This window comes from Henckelia pumila, chromosome 4, assembly GCF_033568475.1.
Source record: "Henckelia pumila isolate YLH828 chromosome 4, ASM3356847v2, whole genome shotgun sequence".
Lineage (NCBI taxonomy): Eukaryota > Viridiplantae > Streptophyta > Magnoliopsida > Lamiales > Gesneriaceae > Henckelia > Henckelia pumila.
The window spans coordinates 207867179-207891462 of record NC_133123.1 but is presented as its reverse complement, the minus strand read 5'-3'; the positions used below and the strand labels follow the sequence as shown (position 1 = coordinate 207891462).

Below are 24284 nucleotides of genomic sequence, written 5' to 3'. Positions count from 1 at the left end.
ACCGCCTCCTACATCTACCCCCACCTCTGACGCCTCACAATATTGTATATCTTTCAACTGGTCGATAGGATATATTTTGATTCAAGCTTCACGTACTTCAAAACATTTCAGATGCTTTTTAAGAGAAATCGGTTGATGAAGCAATGCACAACCATCAATGATCAAGGAATTAGACAATTACCCGAAATGTGCACTGCTAAGGGTATGTGCAAAAGCTGTTTGGGACCGTTGTTTTCCTTATTTGGAAGCTGTCCAAATCATGCATTAAATGAAGTGTATAATCTATAAAGGAAGATGGAGACAACAGTACTCTTGAATTTATTATTCCCACAGCCTAATGTTGAACAGATTTATGCAAGAGACAATATAATTAGAGAATGCTTCAAGTAAGAGAACCATAATCGATCTATATGTTTATCCAAGAACTGTCTCTTACAAAGCTTGCATTCTCAGTCACTTTGAGCACTCAAGAAAACCATATTATCTACCGCTCAATCAACCCTCGCTTACAAGATTAACATCTGATCTTTCAAGGATCACTAAAGGTTTCTCAAGCTCTCTTGACCGCTTCAAAGACATAAAGCTTTCAAAGAAGAGTTTGATTGTTTAGATCGAAAGATTCAAATTTCTTATGTATTATCTTGGTGTTTAGTTGATAAGAATTGAGGTCGTATCTTTTGTTAACTAGGATTTCCGATTATACGGTGTATAAGTCATAAATTTGGAGTGAATTGTATATAAGGTTTTTATAAATCAAAGTCTTCTAGTGCATGCTTTCCTAAGTGGAGAAGGGGAGACGTAGAAGGATTTTTCCTTCGAACTTCCATATATCATGTGTTTCTTTCTTCTGCTTTTATTTATTTTGTTGATACTATTGATTGAGTTGAGTAGAAAATACTCATTGAAAATTTTCAAACTATTTCTACACTACTCGTTGTTTGATCATTTTCAGACGTTGAGATATTTAGTTTAGTTTGGTTAAAAGACCTAACTCAGCCGACCACAACAGTTGGTCATTTTTAGTAAAATTTTTAAAGAGTGTGTATTCACCCACCCCTCTACAAACACATCTGATCCCAACAAGTGGTATCAGAGTGGGTTTTATCTCGACCTCTGAAATTTTATACTCAATCATGAATTCTTACAACAAGATCCCTTTGTTCTCTAAGGAGGAATATGAAAAATGAAAAATTCGTTTGCAGGCACATCTTTCTTCCCAAGACGATGACATGAGGTATGTCATCACAGATGACCCAATGAAGATTCTTAAAGCCAACACTTCCATTGTTATATCTAGTGGTGAATCTCAAATGGTAGAAAATCACCAATCGAAGTGGACCATTGAGGACAAAAAGAAAGTCAATCTTGACAATGTGGCTAAAAACATACTTTTGTTGGAGAACGCGGCGATCAAATCAATTAGGATTGATACCCGGTGCAGCGGAAGTTTAAAAAATTTTATATGGAACGATTCCATAATGGGTATCAACCTTACGATTAAATTGTGTGTGTAAAAATTAAATAACGATTATAAAATTTTTACCTCCAATTTCGAAGCGAGATTATGGACACCAACAGATTTCTCTGCTCTTGTTGTATATCCCTGGAACTGATGGACGAACTGTTCTTCAATCAGGTCCACGAACGGATATTTAATCCCTCTGATAGATTGCACTAGAAAATCTATCAGAAGTTTCTACGAAGAGATTAACGAATTTGATCCGTTAAACCAGACTGCAATTCAAAATTCACAGACTGGATTTTCCGAGCAGAGGGGAGAAGGGGGGCGGCCACTACTGAGAGAAAAATAGGTTTTTTTTCAAAAATTGTGACCTGTTGTGTGTAATTTCTATACTGCAATAACTTATTTATAATGTAGGACACTAACAGCTTAGGGCCCATTAGTCATAAGTTCAAACCCGACAAGCAAGGCCCGCATGTTCAGAAATTAATATAAAATTCATCGTGACTCCGATTGATAAACCGATTTCACCAATGTGCACAGAAACCATTTCTGCACCTTTTAAAGTCAAGATAAAATTTTCTGAATCCGAATTCAGTGGTTTCCAAAAATGTCCATCCCTATGTCATTTTAGGAAATCTTACTCCTCTACTCATAATTAAGAAGTCCAACTTTTTTGTTCATTAAATTTAACTCTTTAAATTTAACTATCTCAACGGGGATTAAAAATCCATTACTCTGTCTGACCCTCAATGGTTCAGGGATACAGCTAGCCGTGGGCTCACAACTCCTTGTGACTCGGAACAACAATTTCCGACTTGCCCATCGAATCATGGTAAGAGCGCCTAGCAACATCGCCCCATGATTCCCTAGGTATCACTGATAGTGCCTGCAAGAACCAATAGATTTTGGTTAGCGTACAGTACGGTCCCTTCATCCATATATCCCGATCGAATCAACAACCATTGGTATATCGAGAGTCGTTCGAGATTCGATAACTATGCAATACATCTTGAAGATCAAATAGTGACATCGCATGTGTTACTAAGAAACCATTTCTTAAAACACATCATGTACTCTGGCCAGAGATTCGTCACACTAATATCTCCTCAGATCGCATAGGATATCCACACTCGCAAGTATGTGGTGAATCCTTGACAACAAAGCATCGACTTCTATATGTGTTGTAACTGTACCCAATCTCGACACCTGATGACCCCAATAGAGTCGGTAAACGAGTCAAAGCACAATACTAGCATATAGAGTCTCAATGATGTTTCAAGTAGTAAGGACTAATGGTGTACAACCAAAACCGCGGACTTTATCCACTCGATAAGTGATAACCACTTGGAAAGTCCGGATAGGGTAGTTCGATCATTCATCATATGAATATCCATTTGCATGCTTCGAACATCTCTATATTCCTTACCAATGAAACGTGGTACTCTGCATCGCAAATGCTAGTCTCAAACTCGAGCGATCCTTATCCTTATTATCGGACGGCTCAATCGACTAGGAACAGTTTAGAATATATAGTGACTATAAGATGTGTTTCATGATAGACATCCCCATGTTCTACCACATCTTACATACACTATAGTATATTCAAGGTCTTTATCAAAACAACAATAGTATATCACAATATAACAATATGAAAAAAGATAAAGTCATTGCCATTAATAAAAGTGTAAATTATATTAAACAAAAGATTGTTTATACAAAGAGTCATCAAAGCCCTTAGCCACAAGTTGGCTCACTGGGCACCTACTTTTTCAATCTCCCACTTGCCCTAAAGCCAACTAGTCATACTACCTAAAAAATTGGTCATGACAATCGATCATCCTTATCCAATAACATTTAATTCAAAATTAATTTATTGGATAACATGCAATGGCAATTTAAATTTAAAAGGATAAAATCATATTTCATACATAAAATCTTATTTTACATACAAAATCATATTTTATCTTTTTATCAAATAAAATCATATTTTATCTATAAAATCCAATTTTATACATAAAATCATATTTTACTCAATATATTCATAAGATCATATCTTATCATCAATTGTACCAAAAATAATTAATTTCAAAATTCAATTTAAGGATAAAATATTAAAATTTTCCAAAAATTCAAATTTATCCAAAAATCAATTTTAAAATTTTCGAACTCGAACAATTCGATCCGACGCCTCGTGGACCAATCAAAAACAATTTTCGATCGGACCAAAAATAGAATTTTAACATATTAAAATTTAATTTAAAAATTAAAAAATAATTTTTCCCGCGGGCCGCCCGGGACATTCCCGGGCTGCCCCTAGGGCAGCGACGATCGCTGCCCTGGGCAGCGATCACATCGCTGCGCAGGGCAGCGCCGTGCGCTGCCCCCCCCCCCCCGGGCAGCGATCCAATCGCTGCCCAGGTTTTTGCCCGAAATTTTTTTTTTTATTTTTAAATATTTATTTTGTTTCAAAAACCGAGGCTTAAAAAATTTTTGTACAATCGATTAATTTAATCGCTTGATCTGAGCAACCTGGCTCTGATACCACTGTTGGAGAACGCGGCGATTAGATCAATTAGGATTGATACCCGGTGCAGCGGAAGTTTAAAAATTTTATATGGAACGATTCCATAATGGGTATCAACCTTACGATTAAATTGTGTGTGTAAAAATTAAATAACGATTATAAAATTTTTACCTCCAATCTCGAAGCGAGATTATGGACACCAACAGATTTCTCTGCTCTTGTTGTATATCCCTGGAACTGATGGACGAACTGTTCTTCAATCAGGTCCACGAACGGATATTTAATCCCTCTGATAGATTGCACTAGAAAATCTATCAGAAGTTTCTACGAAGAGATTAACGAATTTGATCCGTTAAACCAGACTGCAATTCAAAATTCACAGACTGGATTTTCCGAGCAGAGGGGAGAAGGGGGGCGGCCACTACTGAGATAGTGCCTGCAAGAACCAATAGATTTTGGTTAGCGTACAGTACGGTCCCTTCATCCATATATCCCGATCGAATCAACAACCATTGGTATATCGAGAGTCGTTCGAGATTCGATAACTATGCAATACATCTTGAAGATCAAATAGTGACATCGCATGTGTTACTAAGAAACCATTTCTTAAAACACATCATGTACTCTGGCCAGAGATTCGTCACACTAATATCTCCTCAGATCGCATAGGATATCCACACTCGCAAGTATGTGGTGAATCCTTGACAACAAAGCATCGACTTCTATATGTGTTGTAACTGTACCCAATCTCGACACCTGATGACCCCAATAGAGTCGGTAAACGAGTCAAAGCACAATACTAGCATATAGAGTCTCAATGATGTTTCAAGTAGTAAGGACTAATGGTGTACAACCAAAACCGCGGACTTTATCCACTCGATAAGTGATAACCACTTGGAAAGTCCGGATAGGGTAGTTCGATCATTCATCATATGAATATCCATTTGCATGCTTCGAACATCTCTATATTCCTTACCAATGAAACGTGGTACTCTGCATCGCAAATGCTAGTCTCAAACTCGAGCGATCCTTATCCTTATTATCGGACGGCTCAATCGACTAGGAACAGTTTAGAATATACAGTGACTATAAGATGTGTTTCATGATAGACATCCCCATGTTCTACCACATCTTACATACACTATAGTATATTCAAGGTCTTTATCAAAACAACAATAGTATATCACAATATAACAATATGAAGAAAGATAAAGTCATTGCCATTAATAAAAGTGTAAATTATATTAAACAAAAGATTGTTTATACAAAGAGTCATCAAAGCCCTTAGCCACAAGTTGGCTCACTGGGCACCTACTCTTTCAACTTTACAAGACGATGCTCAGCAAGATTAAGACCTTTACCACAACCAAAGAGATCTTGAAAAAGCTCACTCAACTGTGTGAAGGAAATGATCAGACGAAGGAAAAAAAAAAGCTCACCGTGTCCACCCAAAAATTTGATAGTACCAAGATGAAGCCAAAGGAAACCATGTGTTGGGATATCAATTATCAAGTTTTTGTGTTAAACAAATACTTAATTCAAAATTAAGAGACTAAGTTAAGTAACTCAACTGGATGATATTGGACAACAAACTGAGTTACTCAACTAGACAAAAATAGTCGACGCCAAGAAACAGTCCTAAGCTTAACTGGATTGCACGACTAAAGTTATCAGAATATTTTAGACTAAATTATTCTAAGCTAGTTAAAGATGCTCGAATGGACACTCAAAGTTAGTCATGAAGATCTAATCCAACTGAACTGAACATAAGCTAAACTGGATCAGTTAATCAAAAACGATCAGTTTACTCAAATGAGGATTCTCAAGGCAGCTATCAAGAGATCAGTCGAGAAGGACAATCAGTTGTCTTAAATATTTTTGGATAATGTTTCCCGTACACTCAGGCAAAGCAGAATCTGCATACACATACTTTTAGTTTTAATGTCAGATATTATGAACATTGATAAAAGACAATGCAACATATCCTTTTTTTTTGTACGGAGCTGATTTTGAAGTACTCTATAATTGCATTCATATCTATATGCCTAAAACATAATGTATCCTAAAAATGAAATGCAGTCACATGCACATGATATGTTTAAAAGTGTAGTGTTGTCTCCCATGTTGGAAACATGTCCAACAACACACTAGTTTTCAAAAAGTTAGTTGTAATTTTCATAGTTAATTAGCATTAAACAATTACAAGTACTTTAGAAGTGGTAGCCTGCAAGCTAGAAGAACCTTCTTCAACGTACTCCCCTAGGTAGTTTTTTTCCATTTTATTCTGATGTTTATCAAGATTTTTATTCACAACATTAGTCATCAAGCTTTTGCTAAAATTGAACAATAAATTTGTGAAACCACTTTTCACATGTGACAAGATCATGGAGTAAACGAAAATCCCTCAACTACTTGGTGATTTAGTCAGAGTTCATGAATAAGGCAAAGTGTGTTAAAAAGATTATTCACAGAAAACTTAGTGTCAATTGGTTGATTGCAACAAAGAATAAAAACATTACACAGAACAAAATGAATGAATGAATGAATGAAATATTCTTAATGCCCTAAAAATGTTCATACATATGACGTGTTGTCCCTGGTGTTGTAACACTGGAGACAACATCAGTGAATATTTATAATGCAAACATACTGGGAGACTTCCTAGCATTGGAAAATCTCTCTAAGTCTAAAGCCTTAGTGAAAATATCTGCAGTTGGTTATTAGTTCCAAAAAAAATCGTTCAAATCATACATTTTTCTACCAAATCTCGAATAAAGTGATGTCGAATATCAATGTGTTTTGTGCGAGAGGGTTGAACTGGGTTATTTGATATGTCAATAGCACTTGAATTATCACAATAAACAATGAGAGACTCAATTTTAAATCCATAATCTTCTATCTTTTGATTCATCCAACAAGTTGTGAACAACAACTCTCGACTGCCAAATAATCATATTTAGCAGTCGAAAGTGACACACAATTTTATTTACGACTATACCATGACACCAAATTATTTTCAATATAAAAACACCCTCTCGTAATGCTTTTTCTATAATTCAAATCTACAGCCCAATCAGCATCACTACAACCAAAAAAGATTAGTATTTGTTTCCCTAACCATAATCACAAATCCAAGGTACCAGATATGTATCTTAGGATATGTTTAACAGCTTTCAAATGTGTGACCTTTGGATCATATTGGTACCTAGAATATAAACACACACTAAACATGATATCAGGGCTACTTGCAGTTAAGTACAAAAGATCCAATCATGTTGAGGTACATGATGTTGTCAACACCAGCCGCAACATCATTCTTGCCCAATTTTTCACTAGATCCCATCGGCGTTTTCATGTGATTATCATTGTTATTACAAACAATTTTCACCAAATTTTTAGCATAACTATTTTGGCACAGAAAAATACAATCATGCATTTTCTTAATTTGTAATCCAAGGAAATAACACAATTCACCTATAATCTTCATTTCAAAATTGGAAGACATACATTCAACAAAATCATCAACGTGCTCTTGAGAGAAAGCACTAAAGATAATGTCATCCACATAAACTTGGTGAATAATAAAAAGGCATAATTTCTTGGATGTCAAGGCGAGTCTCAGTCCTTGTCATCCTCTTGCTCGATTCCTGCACAAAAGCATTAACAACATCCTCCAAAGGAGGCTTACCCTCACCCTTATTTGTATTGTATCCCAGAGGAGGATTCAACACATTATTAATGTTAGCATAAGAAAAATTTTCATGATTACGCAGACTAGGGTGATATTGATTAGGTACAGGATTACCTCGATAGTTGTTGTAGTTTCTATTGTTCACATATTGAGCTTACTCCACACTCTCAAATCCATCAGCAAAATTTACGGCAGTCGCCAGCGATGCTGTCTTAATAGAAACTTGATTGTCTTTGTTCAGTGCAGCCAACTGTGTAGAAATAGTAGCCATCTGAGAAGTCAAAGCAGTGAATGCATCAACCTCATGAATTCCAGCAGGTTTCTTTATTATAGATCTCTCAGTCGGCCACTGATAACTGTTAACAGTCATTTGTTCAAGCATCTCATAAGCCTGTTAAGGAAATTCAGAAAATATTGAACCTCCAGCTGCAGCATCCACAGAAATATGAGTTGGTCCATTCAAACCATTGTAGAATAATTCGATCTGTTCCCAATCTAGAAAATTATGGTTTGGACACTTCCTAAGCAACTCCTTGTACCGCTCCCAAGCTTCATAAAACTGCTCAAAATCTTGCTGTTTGAAATTAGTGATCTCAATTTTCAGCTGAGCAGACTTTGCAGGAGGAAAGTACTTAGCCAGAAATTTAGATGCCATGTCTTCCCATGTAGTGATACTTCCAAGAGGTAATGACTGCAACAAACTACGAGCATTGTCCCTAAGAGAGAACGGGAAAAATCGTAGTCTGATAGTGTCCTCAGTAACACCATGAATCTTCACTGTGTCAGCAATCTCCAGAAAAGTACGCAGATGCAAATTTGGATCTTCAGTAGCTGCACCCCTGAACTGATTCTGCTACACTATATTAATCAGAGCTGGTTTCAACTCAAAATTATTTGCCGTGATGTTCTGCCGAGCTATCCCAGAATAATGAGTATTGATCACTGGTCGAAAGTGATCTCTGATTGGCACCAGAGCATTATTGACAGCTCTTTCCCTTTCTTCAGCCATTTGTTGCAACTCTTCTCTTCTAGCTTTTCTCAAAGCTTTACCAGTTTTCTCGATTTCCGGGTCAAAGAGCAGTGAGTCGTAACTTTGGCTTTTTCGCATAAACTGCATAGACAGGAAAGATTTAAAATTAGAACCAACAAAATAAAATAAAATGCTCTAAATCAAAATTAAGACCAATTAGCACAATTTAATATAAATCAAATAAAATTCATTCCCCGGCAACGGCGCCAAAAACTTGTTGCGTAATTTTGTGCCCGCAAGTGCACGGTGTCAAGTTTTAATATAGGAATTAAGTCCAAGTCGATCCCACGGAGAATGAATAAAATGATATTATATTAAATATTTGCAACTAATAAAATCTTAATCCTATGTAGAGCTACGAGAATGATTTGAGTTTATATCAAACTAAAATTTGCAATAAATAAAATTAATTAACGGCGAGTTCGCAAGACGAAAATTCAATGAGAGACAAATTCTAGAGGTTCGACATCACTTAACCATCCACCATTTTAATTCATAAAGAAATTTATATCATAAATTCTTCTAGTTTATTAGCCAAGAATCCCTATTATTTTCTACTACCTCTCTCGAGTGTCAAGCAGAAATTCGTATTCAATAGCAAACTCAATATCTCTATCAAAGTTCAACTATTAAATCCGGTAAATAGTACAATAATTCTTACAAAGGATTCAATGGAGTTATAAGCCTCTCGAACCCTATAAACACCAATGATGTATTTTTCATGTCGTATGCAAAATCCCCTCTCTCGAGTGATAGATTCTAAATAAAATATCATTCAATATATGGCCAATAAATTGAACGCAATCAATTCAGGAAAACACAAATAAACCAAATGAATAATTCTAATATATCAATCAAAATATCAAAAACATGGTTTCAAGTCAAGCTACGTCGTCCCTCTAGACAAAGAAATTAGTTCATAATGAAAATAAAAATCAAACAAAGCATGTTCTTGAACATCATTCAAAAAATTAGGAGAAAGAATGAAATAAAAACGAAGGTAGATGATGCTTCTCCGTCTCCGGTAGTCGCTTCATCCGTTTTCGTGCCAAGAATGATTCTTCTCCCCTTTCCTTGGTCTCTAGCCATCTCTAGCCTTCAAAAACTCTGAATACTCTCTAAACCCCTGTATCTCTCAAAAATAAGAGGGTGTTTGGGAGAGCTTTTAAGCTCTGAAACAGCTTAAATTTTTTTTAAGAAACAGCTTATAAGCTGTCAAAATAAGCTGTTTGACAGCTTATAAGCTGTTTTTAAAAAAGTAGATACCCCCTTAATTTTTAAGAAAAGGTCTTATTTTAATATTTTGCTTTCCAATATTATCCTTGTATATTTTCATTTATGGCCAACGTGCCCTTCACACAATTTTCACTTCAGTTGCACGATTCAGCCTCCACGCAGTCAACAACTCTTCTCTCCATCTCCGGTACGCCCTTCCATCTTCTCTTCCGCACGCACGAATTTTCTCCGAATGGGTTAGAATTTTATTTTGGTTAGTTTAATTTCTTTTGATATCCATCTACTGCAACAACGGTAGAAAAAAAAATTAAACCTTGATTCATGAAATCGAAATTGATATATATGATTGTGGAGTTTTTGGAAGAAAGACCCCTGTTTTCTGTTATCGTTTTGCTTATGGTGAAGTCAAAGAAATGGGTAGGGGAATAGGGTAATCTGTAGCTTATGGTGGAACCAAAGAAATTGGCAGGCGAATAGGGTAATCTGTAATGCTACTGGGGTATATCTTGATTCATTTTGACTTTGTGATTGAACACAATCTCTGTATTTTGACAAAATGAATATAATCTCTCATTACCTTACTAATCACGATTTATGTGGGCTTAAGGATTTGATGCTAAAGTACACTAGCATAACATAGGCGTGCTAGGTGTCGATCCCAAACATTGCTTGTTTATGTCATGAAAAAAATCTGTCAATGATTATGTAAGCCTAATATCAATTCAAATAACCAAAAATGTGTTTTCGTATTTTGCTTTCAATTTCTCAAGTAAAAGCATGAGCTATAATAGTACCCAAACGCCACACTCTGGTCTCTTTTTCGGCCTTATGTCCCTCTGTAAATTTGCTCATTAGTTTTTATTAAAAGTTTTTTAAGTGTGTGTGTATATGTAGATATAGTAAGAAATTAATGAACTTGTCGGTAAAAGCCTGAGCTATAATAGTACCCAAACGCCACACTCTGGTCTCTTTTTCGGCCTTCTGTCCCTCTGTAAATTAGCTCATTAGTTTTTATTAAAAGTTTTTTAAGTGTGTGTGTATATGTAGATATAGTAAGAAATAAATGAACTTGTGGGTAACTTGTATCTTAAACAGCAATAAAATAGCCCAAAATTACTGGAACAACTCATCTATTAAAGGCCAAACTTTGCTACACTCCAAGCATGGTAGCTAAACTTGTTGAAAACACCATTGTCTTTTCTCTGATATTCCAGCTAAGAAGAGTTGTGTGAGTTTTATCAAATGGCAGTCTCATTCCGTGATATCAGTTGTCTTAATATCACATGACATCATTTTTCTTGATAGGTTGATTCATAATATTGTTCTTGGTTCTTGTAATATTTATTAAAGCATGTCTTCTAGTTTTATTGTCAAGTAAAGATTTATATTTTATTTGCATAATAATACTTGTTGCCTATTTAAAATTAGGAGTCGTACTTTATACTTTTAATCAAAATTATATGCATAGGTTGATATATAATTTTTCTTTTGAAGTCATCTCTAGATGTCAGTTTTTTATTTATTTATTTTGGTTTGCAATATAGTTGAAAATGAAAAATCAAGACAATAGAAACAAAGGAGTGATGTAAAATCCAACTTTGAGTAAAATTACAAGTAAAAATTCAAATAAAACAAATCAACAAAATTTAAGTTTGTTGAGTACGTTTCTATCACTGAAATTTGTTGATTTGTGTGAGGAGGAAATTTTACTGGGCAATCGACCAAATAGTCACTTTAATACGAATGGATGGAAAAATTTAGTGAGAAAGTTTAACGAGGCAACTGGAAAAGTGTATGTGTACAAGCAACTTCGAAATCATTGGGATTCCATGAAGAAGGATTGGTTATTATTCAAGAAGCTAATGCACATGGAAACTGGAGTTGGTTGGAATCCTACAAATAATTCACTAGATGCCTCCGATGAATGGTGGGAGAGAAAAATTAGTGTAAGTTCTAGAACTTTATTTGTATAAAATTGTTTATTCGATCGTTGAATCTTAGATTGCTAAAATATAATTTATTATTGCAGGAAAATGGAGATTATGTCAAATTTAGAAATAAAGATTTATCACTCATTTGGTTTCGATATGATAAGTTATTTTCTGATGTTGCTGCAATGGGGGAAAGTTCAAGGGCATCAACCCAACAATGCGTGCATTGCGTTGGTGGCAATGATGAGATCGTGAAGGAAAATGATTATTTGCCAGATTTTGAAGAACACGTTGAAATCGATGATGTTAGTGAATATAATGATTTGGGAATGGAGAATGACACAAGATTTGGAATCAAAGAAACAAGTAATATGAGTAACGACATTGTGTTTCCATCTTTGTCATCGCTCAAACGAAAATTTAATGGAGAAGAAAGCAAGGAAAAGAAGAAAGTTTCTGGAGCAGCCTCACTAAAGGAAGACATTCACTCTCTTTTGAAGTATTTGGAAAATAAGAGCACCACAACCTCTGCACCTTCAACAGAGAAAGATATTGAATCTGCAATGGTGATATTAAAGAATATTCCTGGAATAGAACATAAAACTGAACTTTGGTGTTATGCTTGTAACTTGTTGAGCAAAAAAAAAATGCGAGTGATTTTTCTCAATCAACCTGATGATGATTGTCGGTTGGCATGGCTGAAATATAACTATGACATGAGCAAGAAAAATGACTGATTTTGATAATGCTTTGTTTGCACCTTTATTAGTGGTTTTGTTGCATCCTTAATCTTCTTTACTTTTTGTTTCTTTATTATTATTGTTTGATTGTAAACATGATACAATATTTTGTTGAAGTTATTCAATGTTTTATGTTTTGAAATTTTACACTTGTTTATATTTGTTTTTGTTTTTGGTTTTTTTTTTTGGCATGATTTCAATAGTTTAATGGAGCCTTGGGATGTTCGACATTGTGCTTTAAATCACTCAAATACATTTTGTGAGGAGGAACCAATTGAAGATGGAGATGGATTCCAAGACGATCCAGAATGGTTGATTGTAAGCAAAGTAACGGCACTTAGCATTTTAACGTATTTCGAGACTTATATTCATAAAGTTCCATGTCGCACATCTGACCGAACCGGTAATAAATTCATGGAAGAAGTATTAAATGGACATGAAATAAGGTGTTACCAAGCTTTTCGTCTGACAAAGCCTGTATTCTTGGATTTGTGTCATGAGTTAACCCAGAAATATGAATTGTATCCCACCAGGGGAATGTCGATCTATGAAGAAGTCGGAATTTTTTTGATGACTTGTGCTCATGGTACAGATAATAGACTGCTACAAGAGATATTTAATCATTCAGGTGAAACCATATCAAGACATTTCCATAGAGTTCTGAAAGTTGTTGGTAAGCTAGTTGAAGATATAATTAAACCTCATTCCGAGTATAACGAAGGCAAAGGATACCATATGTCTCAACATCAACGATACAAGCCATTTTTTTATGTACGTTTTATTTATTTTGAATATTATAAACGTCACATGTTCGTGTATTAAAATTATTCATTAATGTGATTTACTAAAGTGTTTATTTTTTAAATGATTAACAGGATTGCATTGGGGCAATTGATGGTACACATGTTAAGACACGATTACCGCAAGGAAAAGAAATCCCATATATTGGACGCAAAGGTTTTCCTACGCAAAATATTCTTGCAGTTGTAGATTTTAATATGTGTTTTACATTTGTGTGGGCTGGATGGGAAGGAGCTGCTCATGATAATAGAATATTTGGAGAAGCTATTCGTAGGCCGGAACTTAATTTTCCTCACCAAAAAGGAAAGAAGTATTACTTGGTTGATGCTGGATATTCACATATGCCAGGATATATGGATCCTTATAAAGGTGAGAATATAAGGTACCTCTTGAAGACTTTCGCCGAGCTAGGACCTCGCAACTACGTGCACCAAGAAATTTGAAAAAAAAATTCAACTTTTTCCACTCTTCATGCAGGAATTGTGTTGAACGTACATTTGGAGTTTGGAAAGCAAGATGGAATATTTTGGCTGATATGCCTTATTTTCATATTGATACGCAAAGAGAAATTGTGCTGGCAACAATGACAATTCACAACTACATAAGAAAGAAAAATGTTTCAGACGAGGCATTCCAAATGGCTGAATATGAAAGTTATCAACCATCTATTGAACGAAATATATCTATCGCTAACTCTACGGCTGAGAATGAAGACAATCCTAGCAATGTATATTGGATGGCAGTGCGTGATTCAATTGCTATGGAAATTGCAAGAAGTGGACGATAATTTTAATAATACATTTTTTTTTTACAATAAAGACATGTTTTTAACATTCGATCATATTTTAATAGCTTAAATTTTAATAATCATCATTTTGTTGTTTTCATCGATTCCACAGTATATTCCATTTTAGCTTTATTATCAATTTGTTATATATATATATATATATATATATATAATATTTAAAATAATTTTTGTTATATAGTTTTCTTATAATTTAAAAAAAACTAAACTATCAAGATATTATTGAATAATTTTAAAAATATTATAACATTACTTTTTTTTTAAAAAAAAAAAATCGAAGCATAAAATTAATATATAAAATCGTATATATATATATAATTTAAAATAATGTTTTGTTTTATCATTTTCTTATAATTAAAAAAACTAAACCATCAAGATATTATTGAGTAATTTTAAAAATATTACATATTTTTTAAAAATAAATTCATACCGTACAATTTTTGGAAATTAAAATATAAAATAGTTTTTATTTACTTTTAACATTTACCATAAAATTTTAAATTATTTTCGTATATATATAATATTTACATTACCTTCATATTATTATACCCTTTTGGTAATTTTGACAATAAAAAGATCTTATAATGTCAAACACATCAACAGCTTTAAGTTGTTTAAAATAAGTTCATCCAAACACTTTAACAACTTATTTTTAAAATAAGACCTAACAGCTTATAAGCTCCTAAAACAGCTTATAAGCTCCTACAGCTTATAAGCTGTTTTTAATAAGCTTAACCAAACACCCTCTAAGTCATAAAATCCCTTCTAAAACTCGATTAAAGACTTTCCATATTTTTGGAGACTGCGCAGCGCTGGAGCGCTAATAATTCGGCGCTGGGGCGCTCAAGTTTCGTATTTTATTTTTCAATGACGGACGTATAGCGCTAGGGCGCTCAAAAAAAGGCGCTGGGGTGCTCTGGACATGAATTTACGGGCGCTGGAGCGCTGGAAAACTAGAGCTGGGGCGCTACTTGTTCTTCCATTTCACCATCTACGCAGAATTTTTGTAAAAATCATAACTTAAGTTCTAGCCGTCGGATCGAGCTAAAATTTTGACAAAAACTTTAAAACATCCTAAAATTCAATTTGAATAGTGAAGATCGGATTTAGATGTCTGTAACATTCCCAGTAATTTTCTGAAGTTTGCTGTCCCGTAATTCGGCTTTCCGCTTCTTCTTGCTACTTTTCTTCAAATCCTTGCAACTCACAAAAACAACAACAAATACGCATAATATTGACTCGATACATCACAAAATCGAAGTCAAATCATATATAAATTAAGTGCATAAAATGTACTTATCATCAACCAACATATCATTGAGACTTGCAGACAGATCAATTACGTATCCATATGGTGTGGTTGAGGATGTTTTGGTAAAGGTTGGCAAACTCATCTTACCTGCTGATTTCTTGATTTTGGATTTAGAAGAGGAACCGTGATATTCCCATAATTTTTGGGCAATCTTTCTTAGCCACTGGTGGAGCAAAGATTGATGTGAAGAAAGGTAAATTGACTACGCAAATTGAAGATAAAGAGGTCACCTTCAACGTTTTTGAATTGGGAATCCACCCAGAGAGAGAGAGAGAGAGAGAGAGAGAGGAGAGGAAGTTGAAACCAGATGAAGGAGCGGAACGATGTTACAAAATTGAGGTGATGGAAGAGCAAAGGAAAGAGCTCGACATTGTGAAGAAGATTGTAAAGATGTACAAGAAGAAGAGGGATCAAATCAAGAAAGTTTGAAGGCTCAAAGAGAAGCACAAGACCTCCATCAAAGTGGCGATGACGGGCTAGAACTGGCTATAGTAAGGATGATGACCATAAACAAAGCGCTTCTTGGGAGTCAACCCAAGAATTATATCCTCTTTTTTATTTTTATTTTTATTTTTATTTTTATTTTTATTATTTTTGTGTTTTATATTTTATTTCACAATTTTTGTTAATTTATATTTGAATTTACATGTCTGAATCATCATTCCACTGTGATATTAGTTAATTGAGAGTTCTAGCTATGTGTGAAGTCAAGTGTTGCAGTTCCACCACACCCTCATATGATGATGGAAAGGACGATGTCTACTGATGGTTGTCACTAGTGGTATGTGCAGCCCTCTGTTCTTTTTTCTAATTTATTGTTCATTGAGGACAATGCACGTTTTTTAATTTTGGGGGAGGTTTGTCTTATTTTAACTGCTAGTTGTTGTTTGCTTAAACTCCTGCTGCTAAAAAAGCATTGTGATTTTGATTTATGTTGTGTCGAAGTCGTGGAAGATGTGATTGTTGTGGCTAATGATGAAAAAATGAGCTAAGCGGATCAACGTAAATGTGTCATAAATTTTCTTCTGAGTTTTTCACAAATTGATGCCCATAAAGCCATGACCATCTGCCATTCTTGATGCTTAGAGAACATTTTTATTAACTTGATAATTCTAAATAGACAAATAAATTCTTAAATTCTCTGTGATTTTTGCTTGAACCTGAGGTAGATTTTTACAAACATATAAATGATTTAGGTGTTTTTGAATCAATTGAGCCTTCAATTGAGCTTTTTTAGCCACTCTATATCCATGAGAAGTACAAAACGAAATGAGAAGCTAGAAAGTTCAAAACATAAAAAGTGTAATGGCGGAGAAAGTAAGGTGAGGGGAGGAACGCTTGGAGAACAATGGAAGGCGGAAGATTTGGGAAAAATACGAAGAAGCATCAATCTGAGAATGGAGAACGCTCTTTAATCTTCATCCTCGTTTTTTCCCTTTCATGATTTATCTCTTTTGATGGATTATTTTCAGAACATGTTTTACTATTTTTATTGAATTCATCATGAACTAAACTCCTAATCTAGAGGAACGACGTAGCTTGACTGATACTATGTTCTTGATATTTTGATTGATAAATTTTAATTCTTCGTTGGTTTATTTATGTTTTCCTGATTTGATTGCATTCAATTAATTGATCACCAATTGAATTATCATATTTTGAAATCTGGCACTCGGGAGAGAAGATTTTGAATAGGAGCGTAGAAAAATATATCATCGGTGTTTATCGAGTTCGGAAGGCTTGTAACGCTAGTGAAGACATTAGAGAATTTATGTGCTATTTATCGGATTCGATATATGATTTTAAATAGGAATATTGAAATCAATATCAGATACGAATGTTCTATTTTCCACTTGGAAAAGGAATATAAAATATTAGGAATTCTTGGTTAGTAAACTAGAAGAACTTCCGATTTAGATATTAGGAAAGAACATGGTTGAAAATCTAGTGAAATCAAACCTCTTGAATTTATCTCCATTTGATCTTCGTTCTACAAATCCGTATTTATTTTATGCAAATTTTAGAAATTAAAATATCACTTCACTTTCGTAGCTCTAAATAGGATTAAGATTATATTAGTTTCATATATTTAGTGTAATATCAATTATTCATTCTCCGTGGGAACGATATTTTACTCATTTTATATTAAAACTTGACATCATGCACTTGTGAGCGAATAAAACACGCAATAAGTGTCGTGGCTGGAAGAGGGGCGGGAGTATCCCGACGATTAGTAAGATGAGCTTCATAATTGAGGAGTTTTTCATGTAATTCCTCAAACGAGATTGTAGTGTCCTGTGCTTGGATGACATTGGCGAGTTCCTTGTAGTCATCATCCAGACCATGGAGAACTTTGATGGTAAGACACTCAATATCAAGAGGTGCATTTATGAGAGCGAGTTCATCAGCTTTGGATTTGATGAACTACATGAATTCGGTGATGGACTGATAGCCCTTTACCAGATTTTGAAGTTGCGTCTTGAATTGAGTGATGTTGCTACAAGAGGGTTTGCCATAGTTGAGGGCAAGAGTGTTCCAAGCGGCAGTAAAGGTGGTGGCAGTTGCAATAAATGGTCTTGAAAGTTGCAATAAACGGAATCAAGGAAGGAGACACTGATCCAATGGTGATATTGAGGATCAGCTGGTCTTGGCGGATCTAGGATGTGTACTCGGGATTGAGAGAGTGAGTGGTGGAGGCGATGGCCATGGTGGCGGTGGTGATGGTCTTGGTCGGACAAGGATGAGAGAGGAGGGTCGTGAACTGCATATGCCAAGAGAGGTAGTTCGAAGAGGTGAGCTTCAAGAACGCGTGGGCAACAACATTGAAGGAGATTGGAGAAGAAACAGTGCCGGTGGAAGCCATGGATTCGATCGGAAAAAAAAGAGAGATTTTTCGGTGACAGAATGGCGGCGGCGGCTGCTGGAGGCTAGGGTTAGTGTTTAGTGGCGTAGACCATGGGCTCTTGATACCATATAGAAACTAATGAGAGAATGATATTTTCTATCTCAAAGAATGAATACACAAGATGTTTATATACAATAAATTCCAATAAATTTCCTCCTCGAGCATGGTGATTGATGTGATTGTACCATTTCCTGAGCCTAGAGGATGTCGTCTCGTATTTGTCTTCCGACAACAAAACCACTTTGAGAAGTCGAGATTATCTTATCCAAGATTTTTCTTCTAACGATGAGGGAGGATTTTGGTGATGATTTTATTTCTAGTGTCGCACAAAATCAGACCAACGTTGAGCATTATATTGTCACTCTTTCGCAATAAGATATTAATGGCGGCACCGTGAAAATTAAATAAATATTTCTTGATAATATCCCAACAATGTCTGAAAAAATAGCAGGCGATTCGAAACAATCGCCCTTTGTGTATTCGATGCAAAAATTTATTGAATTTTTTTAAATGACAGACTTTTGTGGAGTTGATGAACTTCTACAGACTTTTATAGAATCTCACAGACTTTTAAAGAATTTCACACAATCTTACAGATTTGTTTTCATGACTTTTATTGGCATTTGTAAAATTTTTCTAGAACACTATGAATCTTGTAATTCATGATTTTTATTTTTATATATTTATTAGAATTATTAATCGAGTGTCAATAAATTATATTTATATTTCTTTAAAGTAATTCATTTTCTTTAAAATATTTTTATCTATCAATGTAAAAAAAATTTACTTATCAATTTGATTTAAAAAAATCGATAAGTAGTATTAAATTTATTATAATTAAGAAATTAACATAACTCAATAAAATTTGAATATATTTAATTTTAGTATCCTTATTTATAATATATATATATTTATAATAATAATATGTATATGATTGATATATATTGATTTGATATATTGACGTAGTTTTAAATTTTTTTTAACACGAACGTGATCAAATCAATTTATATCAATCATATACATATTATTATTATAAATATATATATATATATATATATATATATGTGTGTGTGTGTGTGTGTGTGTGTGTGTATATAGACATATGTATATTAAAGTGAATAAAATCATTATCGAAAATTTTGAGTTATAATAAAGATTAAGCTATAAATTAAAAAAAATATAAAAAATAATTAAAACATCAAAATTTTATAAAATAAATAATGAATTAATCATCAAAAATAATTATTTTTATTTTCAATTTATGATTAATAAAATATTATAATTTTTTGCCGTGTATTATAATATTTATTTAAAATTTTTAATGAATATGATTTTAAATCTTGTGAGGTTTTCTAATTAAAATTCGAAAAATTATGAATGATAAAATTTTTAATTTTATTTTAGAAATAAAAAAATATATTTGTATATATATTATTTTTTTATTATAACTAGTATGTATAAGACTTGTGTTAGTATAGAGACTATTTTAATAGAAATAAAAAAAGAGTGAGTTTGAATTAAATGTCAATCCAAATCTTTCGGTTGAACCAAAGATAATTATTGACTTTTTATTATTGTACCTTAGGCTTTAATTATTGTATTTAATAGAATTCCATGGATTCTTTAAAAGTTTATAGATATTTGGAATACCTCTAAATTTTTATGGAGTTTTTAAAAATCAAGTTTGAATATCACATGACTTTTTAAAACTCATCTTAAATATCACTAAACTTTTATGAACTATATAAAAATTTAGATTGAATACCTCTAAACTTTTGAAGTCCAAAAATTTTAGGGCAACCCGCAACCTAACTTTTATCACTTTTAAAAAAATTAATAATACCAAAAAAAAAAAATTGAAAGCATAAAATGTTGTCGTTTCAACTTGGTAATTTCTATAATTTTTTAATTTTAGGTTCTTCATTTAAACTTGCTAAGTTTTCATCATTTTCATCCATTATATTTATCGTTATAGTTTTTTATGGAAAAATTGCAATTTTGATCTTATATGTTTGTCATTTTGTGATTTCGATTCTTTATATTTTCGAATTTCAGTTTTAGTCCTGCATGTTCCGATTTTTGACAATTTTAGTCATTTTTTTTTGAAAATGCTTATGTGGTACTATACACGTCAGCTCCACATCAACATTGCATCGAAAAAAAAAACAAAGATAGTGAACTAAAACTGAAATCTGAAAGACATAGATTATCAAAATCGCAAAATAACAAGCATATAGAACCAAAAAATCAGTATTCTCGTTTTTTAATTATTGCGTGAGATATCTTGGGGACTTTGACATTATTTACGTTGAAGCTTCAAGCTTATATGTTTGTTTAAGTTATTTTAAACTCGAATTTTAATTTTATTATTTTTTCTTGTAATAAATTAAGATATACTTTTATGATTTTTTTTTTTAAAAAAAACGCTGTGTCTATATAAGAAATATTGTTATTTTATGTCTGCATGTGACTTGCTAAAACAACTTAGTCCTACACTTAAAAGATCATACCTATTTTGAGCAACCAAGAATTTCTTGTAAAAAGGAATTTTTTTAATAAATGAATATCATATTTTCAAATTCACGTTTGATCAAAGGTTATTTGTCACAATTTTCGATGAGATATACGCAATACCGATTCCATTTTATAATTTTTTTTCCCAACAGGTAGATTTGATCATGCCATCACGTAAAATGGTAGATCAGATATATACTCTACAACCTCTACAAAAAGAAAGAAACAGACAAAGACAAGCCTAAAATTTCACTATAGCCTCATATTCACATATTGCCAACTAGGGATTTGTCATCGCTACCCTCGGGTCATGCCCTAATGCCCACTGCCCAAATGCCTGAATAGGGATCCAATGACTCAGTTTTTTTGCACTTGAGATATTGATCACATGAAAATCTTGTGTGCAAAACAGAGAAAGCCGTCAGATTTAGCACATGGCCGTTGCCCATATACGAACATCGACGGATCCGCCTATTTATACATCACCTTTTCAGATGTATGATCCCATCAAATGCAAGGGTTCCTTCAAGATCCCCGATCATACGAGATATTTGAACTTCGAGGCCTCTTTGAACTTCTCTGAAGAGGGTTCTAATACTTTCAGCAAACCGTTTCATGTCGAATTTTACTAGCTGTTCAATGGCTTCCACTTCACCAACAAAGCCAGGTGCAAGCTTAGCTTGCAGTTCCATTAGTTTTTGCCCTGTTGCAACTATATATCTCTGAAGCTGAAACGTTTCTTCGAGAAAAAGCTCCAATCTTTTGGTTTCTTCTTCTGTTTTAGCAACTCCGCGGTTCGAACTCTGGTTGTTCTCATGCTGCACAGGATGCATAAATAGAATAGTTTGTGTATATAAGCAAACTTAGACAAATTTTCAACTGATATAAATCAAGAAAATGTTGTCTATTAATTAGTACGAAATGAATTGGATCATACCATTCTCTTGCAAAGATGGTCGATTTTCCCCGAAAGTGATTGATACCTGTCCACTTGTTTGTTCAAGTGTGACAAAAGTGTGTAGAATCCCTCAACTCCAAAATGTACGTTTTTGTCACTGTTCTCACTATTTTCTTGCTTTCCTGTAAGCCTCTCGAGCATGAGTAGTTGCTGCTTAAGCCGCTTAATCTTGTACGAGATTCCGAGGGCATGAATATCAATCTTCGGATTAATTTTCTTGCTTACTTCATGGATTACAGATGTTGATGTTTCGGAACTTGCAACGTCCTGTGTCTCGAAACGTTCCTGGTGAAGACGAACCAGCCCTGGTTGAAGTGCCAAAACTATATCATTTGCTTTAGGATTCCCCACTTCTTGAGAAATTTCATCACCTATTGCCTCCATTTCTTGCCTTTTCTGTTCTGGTTTTCTTCTAAAAACCTTTACTTTCGTCCAAACTGCATCGTGGGCTATCGTCGCCTCGTTTGGAGAAGTGTTGACACTCGGTTTCTTGCGATTTGGAGGATTGAACTGTAATACAATATGCTCTTCAGGTTCATGTAATTCCGCTTTGCGGTCCAACGGTACACCTTCCAACTTAATGTTGTGTTGCCGGAGTTGTTCAATATCGTGATTGAGGCCTTCGATATGTGCCTGGAACCGCTTTGATTCGAGTTCCATGCTTAGCAAACACCGGTGCAAAGTTTCTAACTTTTCATCTTTGAGTCTTAGTTGATCTACAAAAGCTTCTACTTCAAGGTGATGCCTTTGCTCAATGGCTAACTTGTACTTGACTGCCTCAGAGTTCACCAAATTTTCCAGATTTTCTACGTCAGAAAATACCTCTAAAAACAAGAAATGACAATGTTAAAACAATGCATAAACAATGAATTATTGTTCATAAGAAAGTACAGGTTTCGTCATAGACTAAGCTCTTACGAGTTTCCACAGGTCCATCGGTTGAATACGGATCCGATACAAGAGAAACAATTTCGAGCCCATTTGAGATACAACTTGGATACAGTTTGTCTTTAGACTCCGAAAACGCCTTCGACCTTTTTGCTTCTAGCTCACCTTGGTTTTTCTTGGTTTTTAACGATTTCAACTCCTTTAAAAGCACATGTTTTTCAGCAATGTCGAATCTTGACTTCCTCAGCGTAGCTGATAAAACTCGATCTTTCTGTTCCGAATCCTTGCTCATCTTACCAAGTTCCACGGATAATCGTTGAGTCATCAAGATAGACTGCTCCTTTTGCTCCAATGCCAAATCAAGTTCTTGTTTTACTGCTTCAACTTGCCTAAGGGCTCGTCCCATCTCTGATTCGAGGTGTCGTTGGTTTGATACAAGCTCCATAAACGCAGTTTTATGCTTCGAAACTTCGCTAGAATGGCGTCGAGCTTCAAGATACACGCATTCTTTCAACTCCTCCACAAGATTGGAAGCCTTCTCTAGCTTCTCTTCAATCTCCACTCTCTTCTTCTCCTTTTCCTCAATGGACTCATCCCTTAACCTCAAAAGAGCTTCATTTTCCTCCAACTTTGCATTCAATACAGAGATGGACTTGTTCTTATTCGAAACAAGAACTCTTAAATCATTCATTAACGCGCCGATTCGCAGTCCAAGCCTCTTCTTCTCATTCAACCAGCTCTGCTCCCGAGCTGAAACAATGCTCACAACTTTCTCATTAGCTCTTGCATCCTCACTTCTTATTTTCTTCAATTGTTCTATCTCCCTTTGTGCATTCTCGAGCTTCCGCATAAGCTTCAGTGTTCGGGGTTCGGATTCGGGTTCCTCCCTTCGGGCTTTCCAAGCAAACAATCCAAAAAGATGGGCACTGCATACAAGCATCTTATTTCTTACATCAGACTCCGGCGAGAGTTTTAAGGCAAGAAAAGCACAACAAACGCCCAGAAACATCGGATACAAGCCATCATTTTGCTCGTCGGATGTAACTTTACGGGAATTTGAGACACCCTTTTCATCCATTACTCGACTTTTCTTGATCCAAAAGGGAACTAAAATCAAGAATGCTCCAAGAACTCAATGCTCATTTCAGATAATCACAATTTATTACTCTTTTTCAGGATCAATTTATCTTAAAACAAGAAATGTTTTGCTTCTTTTTCCGAGACTAGAGGAGAGGGCCCAACTGATAATGCTGGTAACATCTGTTTTGTTGGGATTATGATTTTTTATATATCATCACAGAATGCCAAAAACAGGTTTCACGCATAAAAACTGGAATATTTGTGTTTTCATGCTATTTGAAACTAATAGTTCAAGAAAAACAAAACTCAAAAGAAAATTATTCACTGGTTTTTAATTAGCCCCAACTCCTTCCTTGATATGCCTGACATAATAAATTATTTATTTATTTATTTTCAAATTTTTT

At 34.2% G+C, this 24284-nt stretch overlaps 2 protein-coding genes and 1 non-coding gene across 3 annotated transcripts; 2 read left to right on the top strand and 1 right to left on the bottom strand.

Annotated features, from left to right (window-relative positions):
- The first annotated feature begins 8180 nt into the window (after nucleotides 1-8180).
- LOC140869927 (small nucleolar RNA R71) lies at nucleotides 8181-8286 on the top strand. Its single transcript, XR_012146916.1, has one exon. It is a non-coding gene; the product is annotated as a small nucleolar RNA R71 (small nucleolar RNA).
- Nucleotides 8287-12824: 4538 nt separating this feature from the next.
- On the top strand, nucleotides 12825-15964 carry LOC140862680 (uncharacterized). Its single transcript, XM_073265714.1, has 4 exons — nucleotides 12825-13388; nucleotides 13493-13800; nucleotides 13896-14145; nucleotides 15650-15964. Exons 1-4 carry the CDS (start codon nucleotides 12825-12827, stop codon nucleotides 15962-15964), a joined length of 1437 nt encoding a protein of 478 aa, XP_073121815.1.
- Nucleotides 15965-21436: 5472 nt separating this feature from the next.
- LOC140862679 (uncharacterized) lies at nucleotides 21437-23878 on the bottom strand. Its single transcript, XM_073265712.1, has 3 exons — nucleotides 22831-23878; nucleotides 21892-22736; nucleotides 21437-21772 (listed from the first exon to the last, which is right to left on the bottom strand). Exons 1-3 carry the CDS (start codon nucleotides 23876-23878, stop codon nucleotides 21437-21439), a joined length of 2229 nt encoding a protein of 742 aa, XP_073121813.1.
- Between the last annotated feature and the right edge of the window lie 406 nt (nucleotides 23879-24284).

Excerpts from the sequence above, each read along its gene's own strand:
- LOC140862679 (XM_073265712.1), bottom strand. The coding sequence starts at position 23,878 with ATGGATGAAAAGGGTGTCTCAAATTCCCGTAAAGTTACATCCGACGAG. Across the intron at positions 22,737-22,830 it reads CGATGGACCTGTGGAAACTC|AGGTATTTTCTGACGTAGAA; the intron begins GTAAGAGCTTAG and ends TCTTGTTTTTAG. Across the intron at positions 21,773-21,891 it reads ACCATCTTTGCAAGAGAATG|CATGAGAACAACCAGAGTTC; the intron begins GTATGATCCAAT and ends CATCCTGTGCAG.
- LOC140862680 (XM_073265714.1), top strand. The coding sequence starts at position 12,825 with ATGGAGCCTTGGGATGTTCGACATTGTGCTTTAAATCACTCAAATACA. Across the intron at positions 13,801-13,895 it reads TATAAAGGTGAGAATATAAG|GAATTGTGTTGAACGTACAT; the intron begins GTACCTCTTGAA and ends CTCTTCATGCAG. Across the intron at positions 14,146-15,649 it reads ATGAAGACAATCCTAGCAAT|AAGAGGAACCGTGATATTCC; the intron begins GTATATTGGATG and ends TTTTGGATTTAG.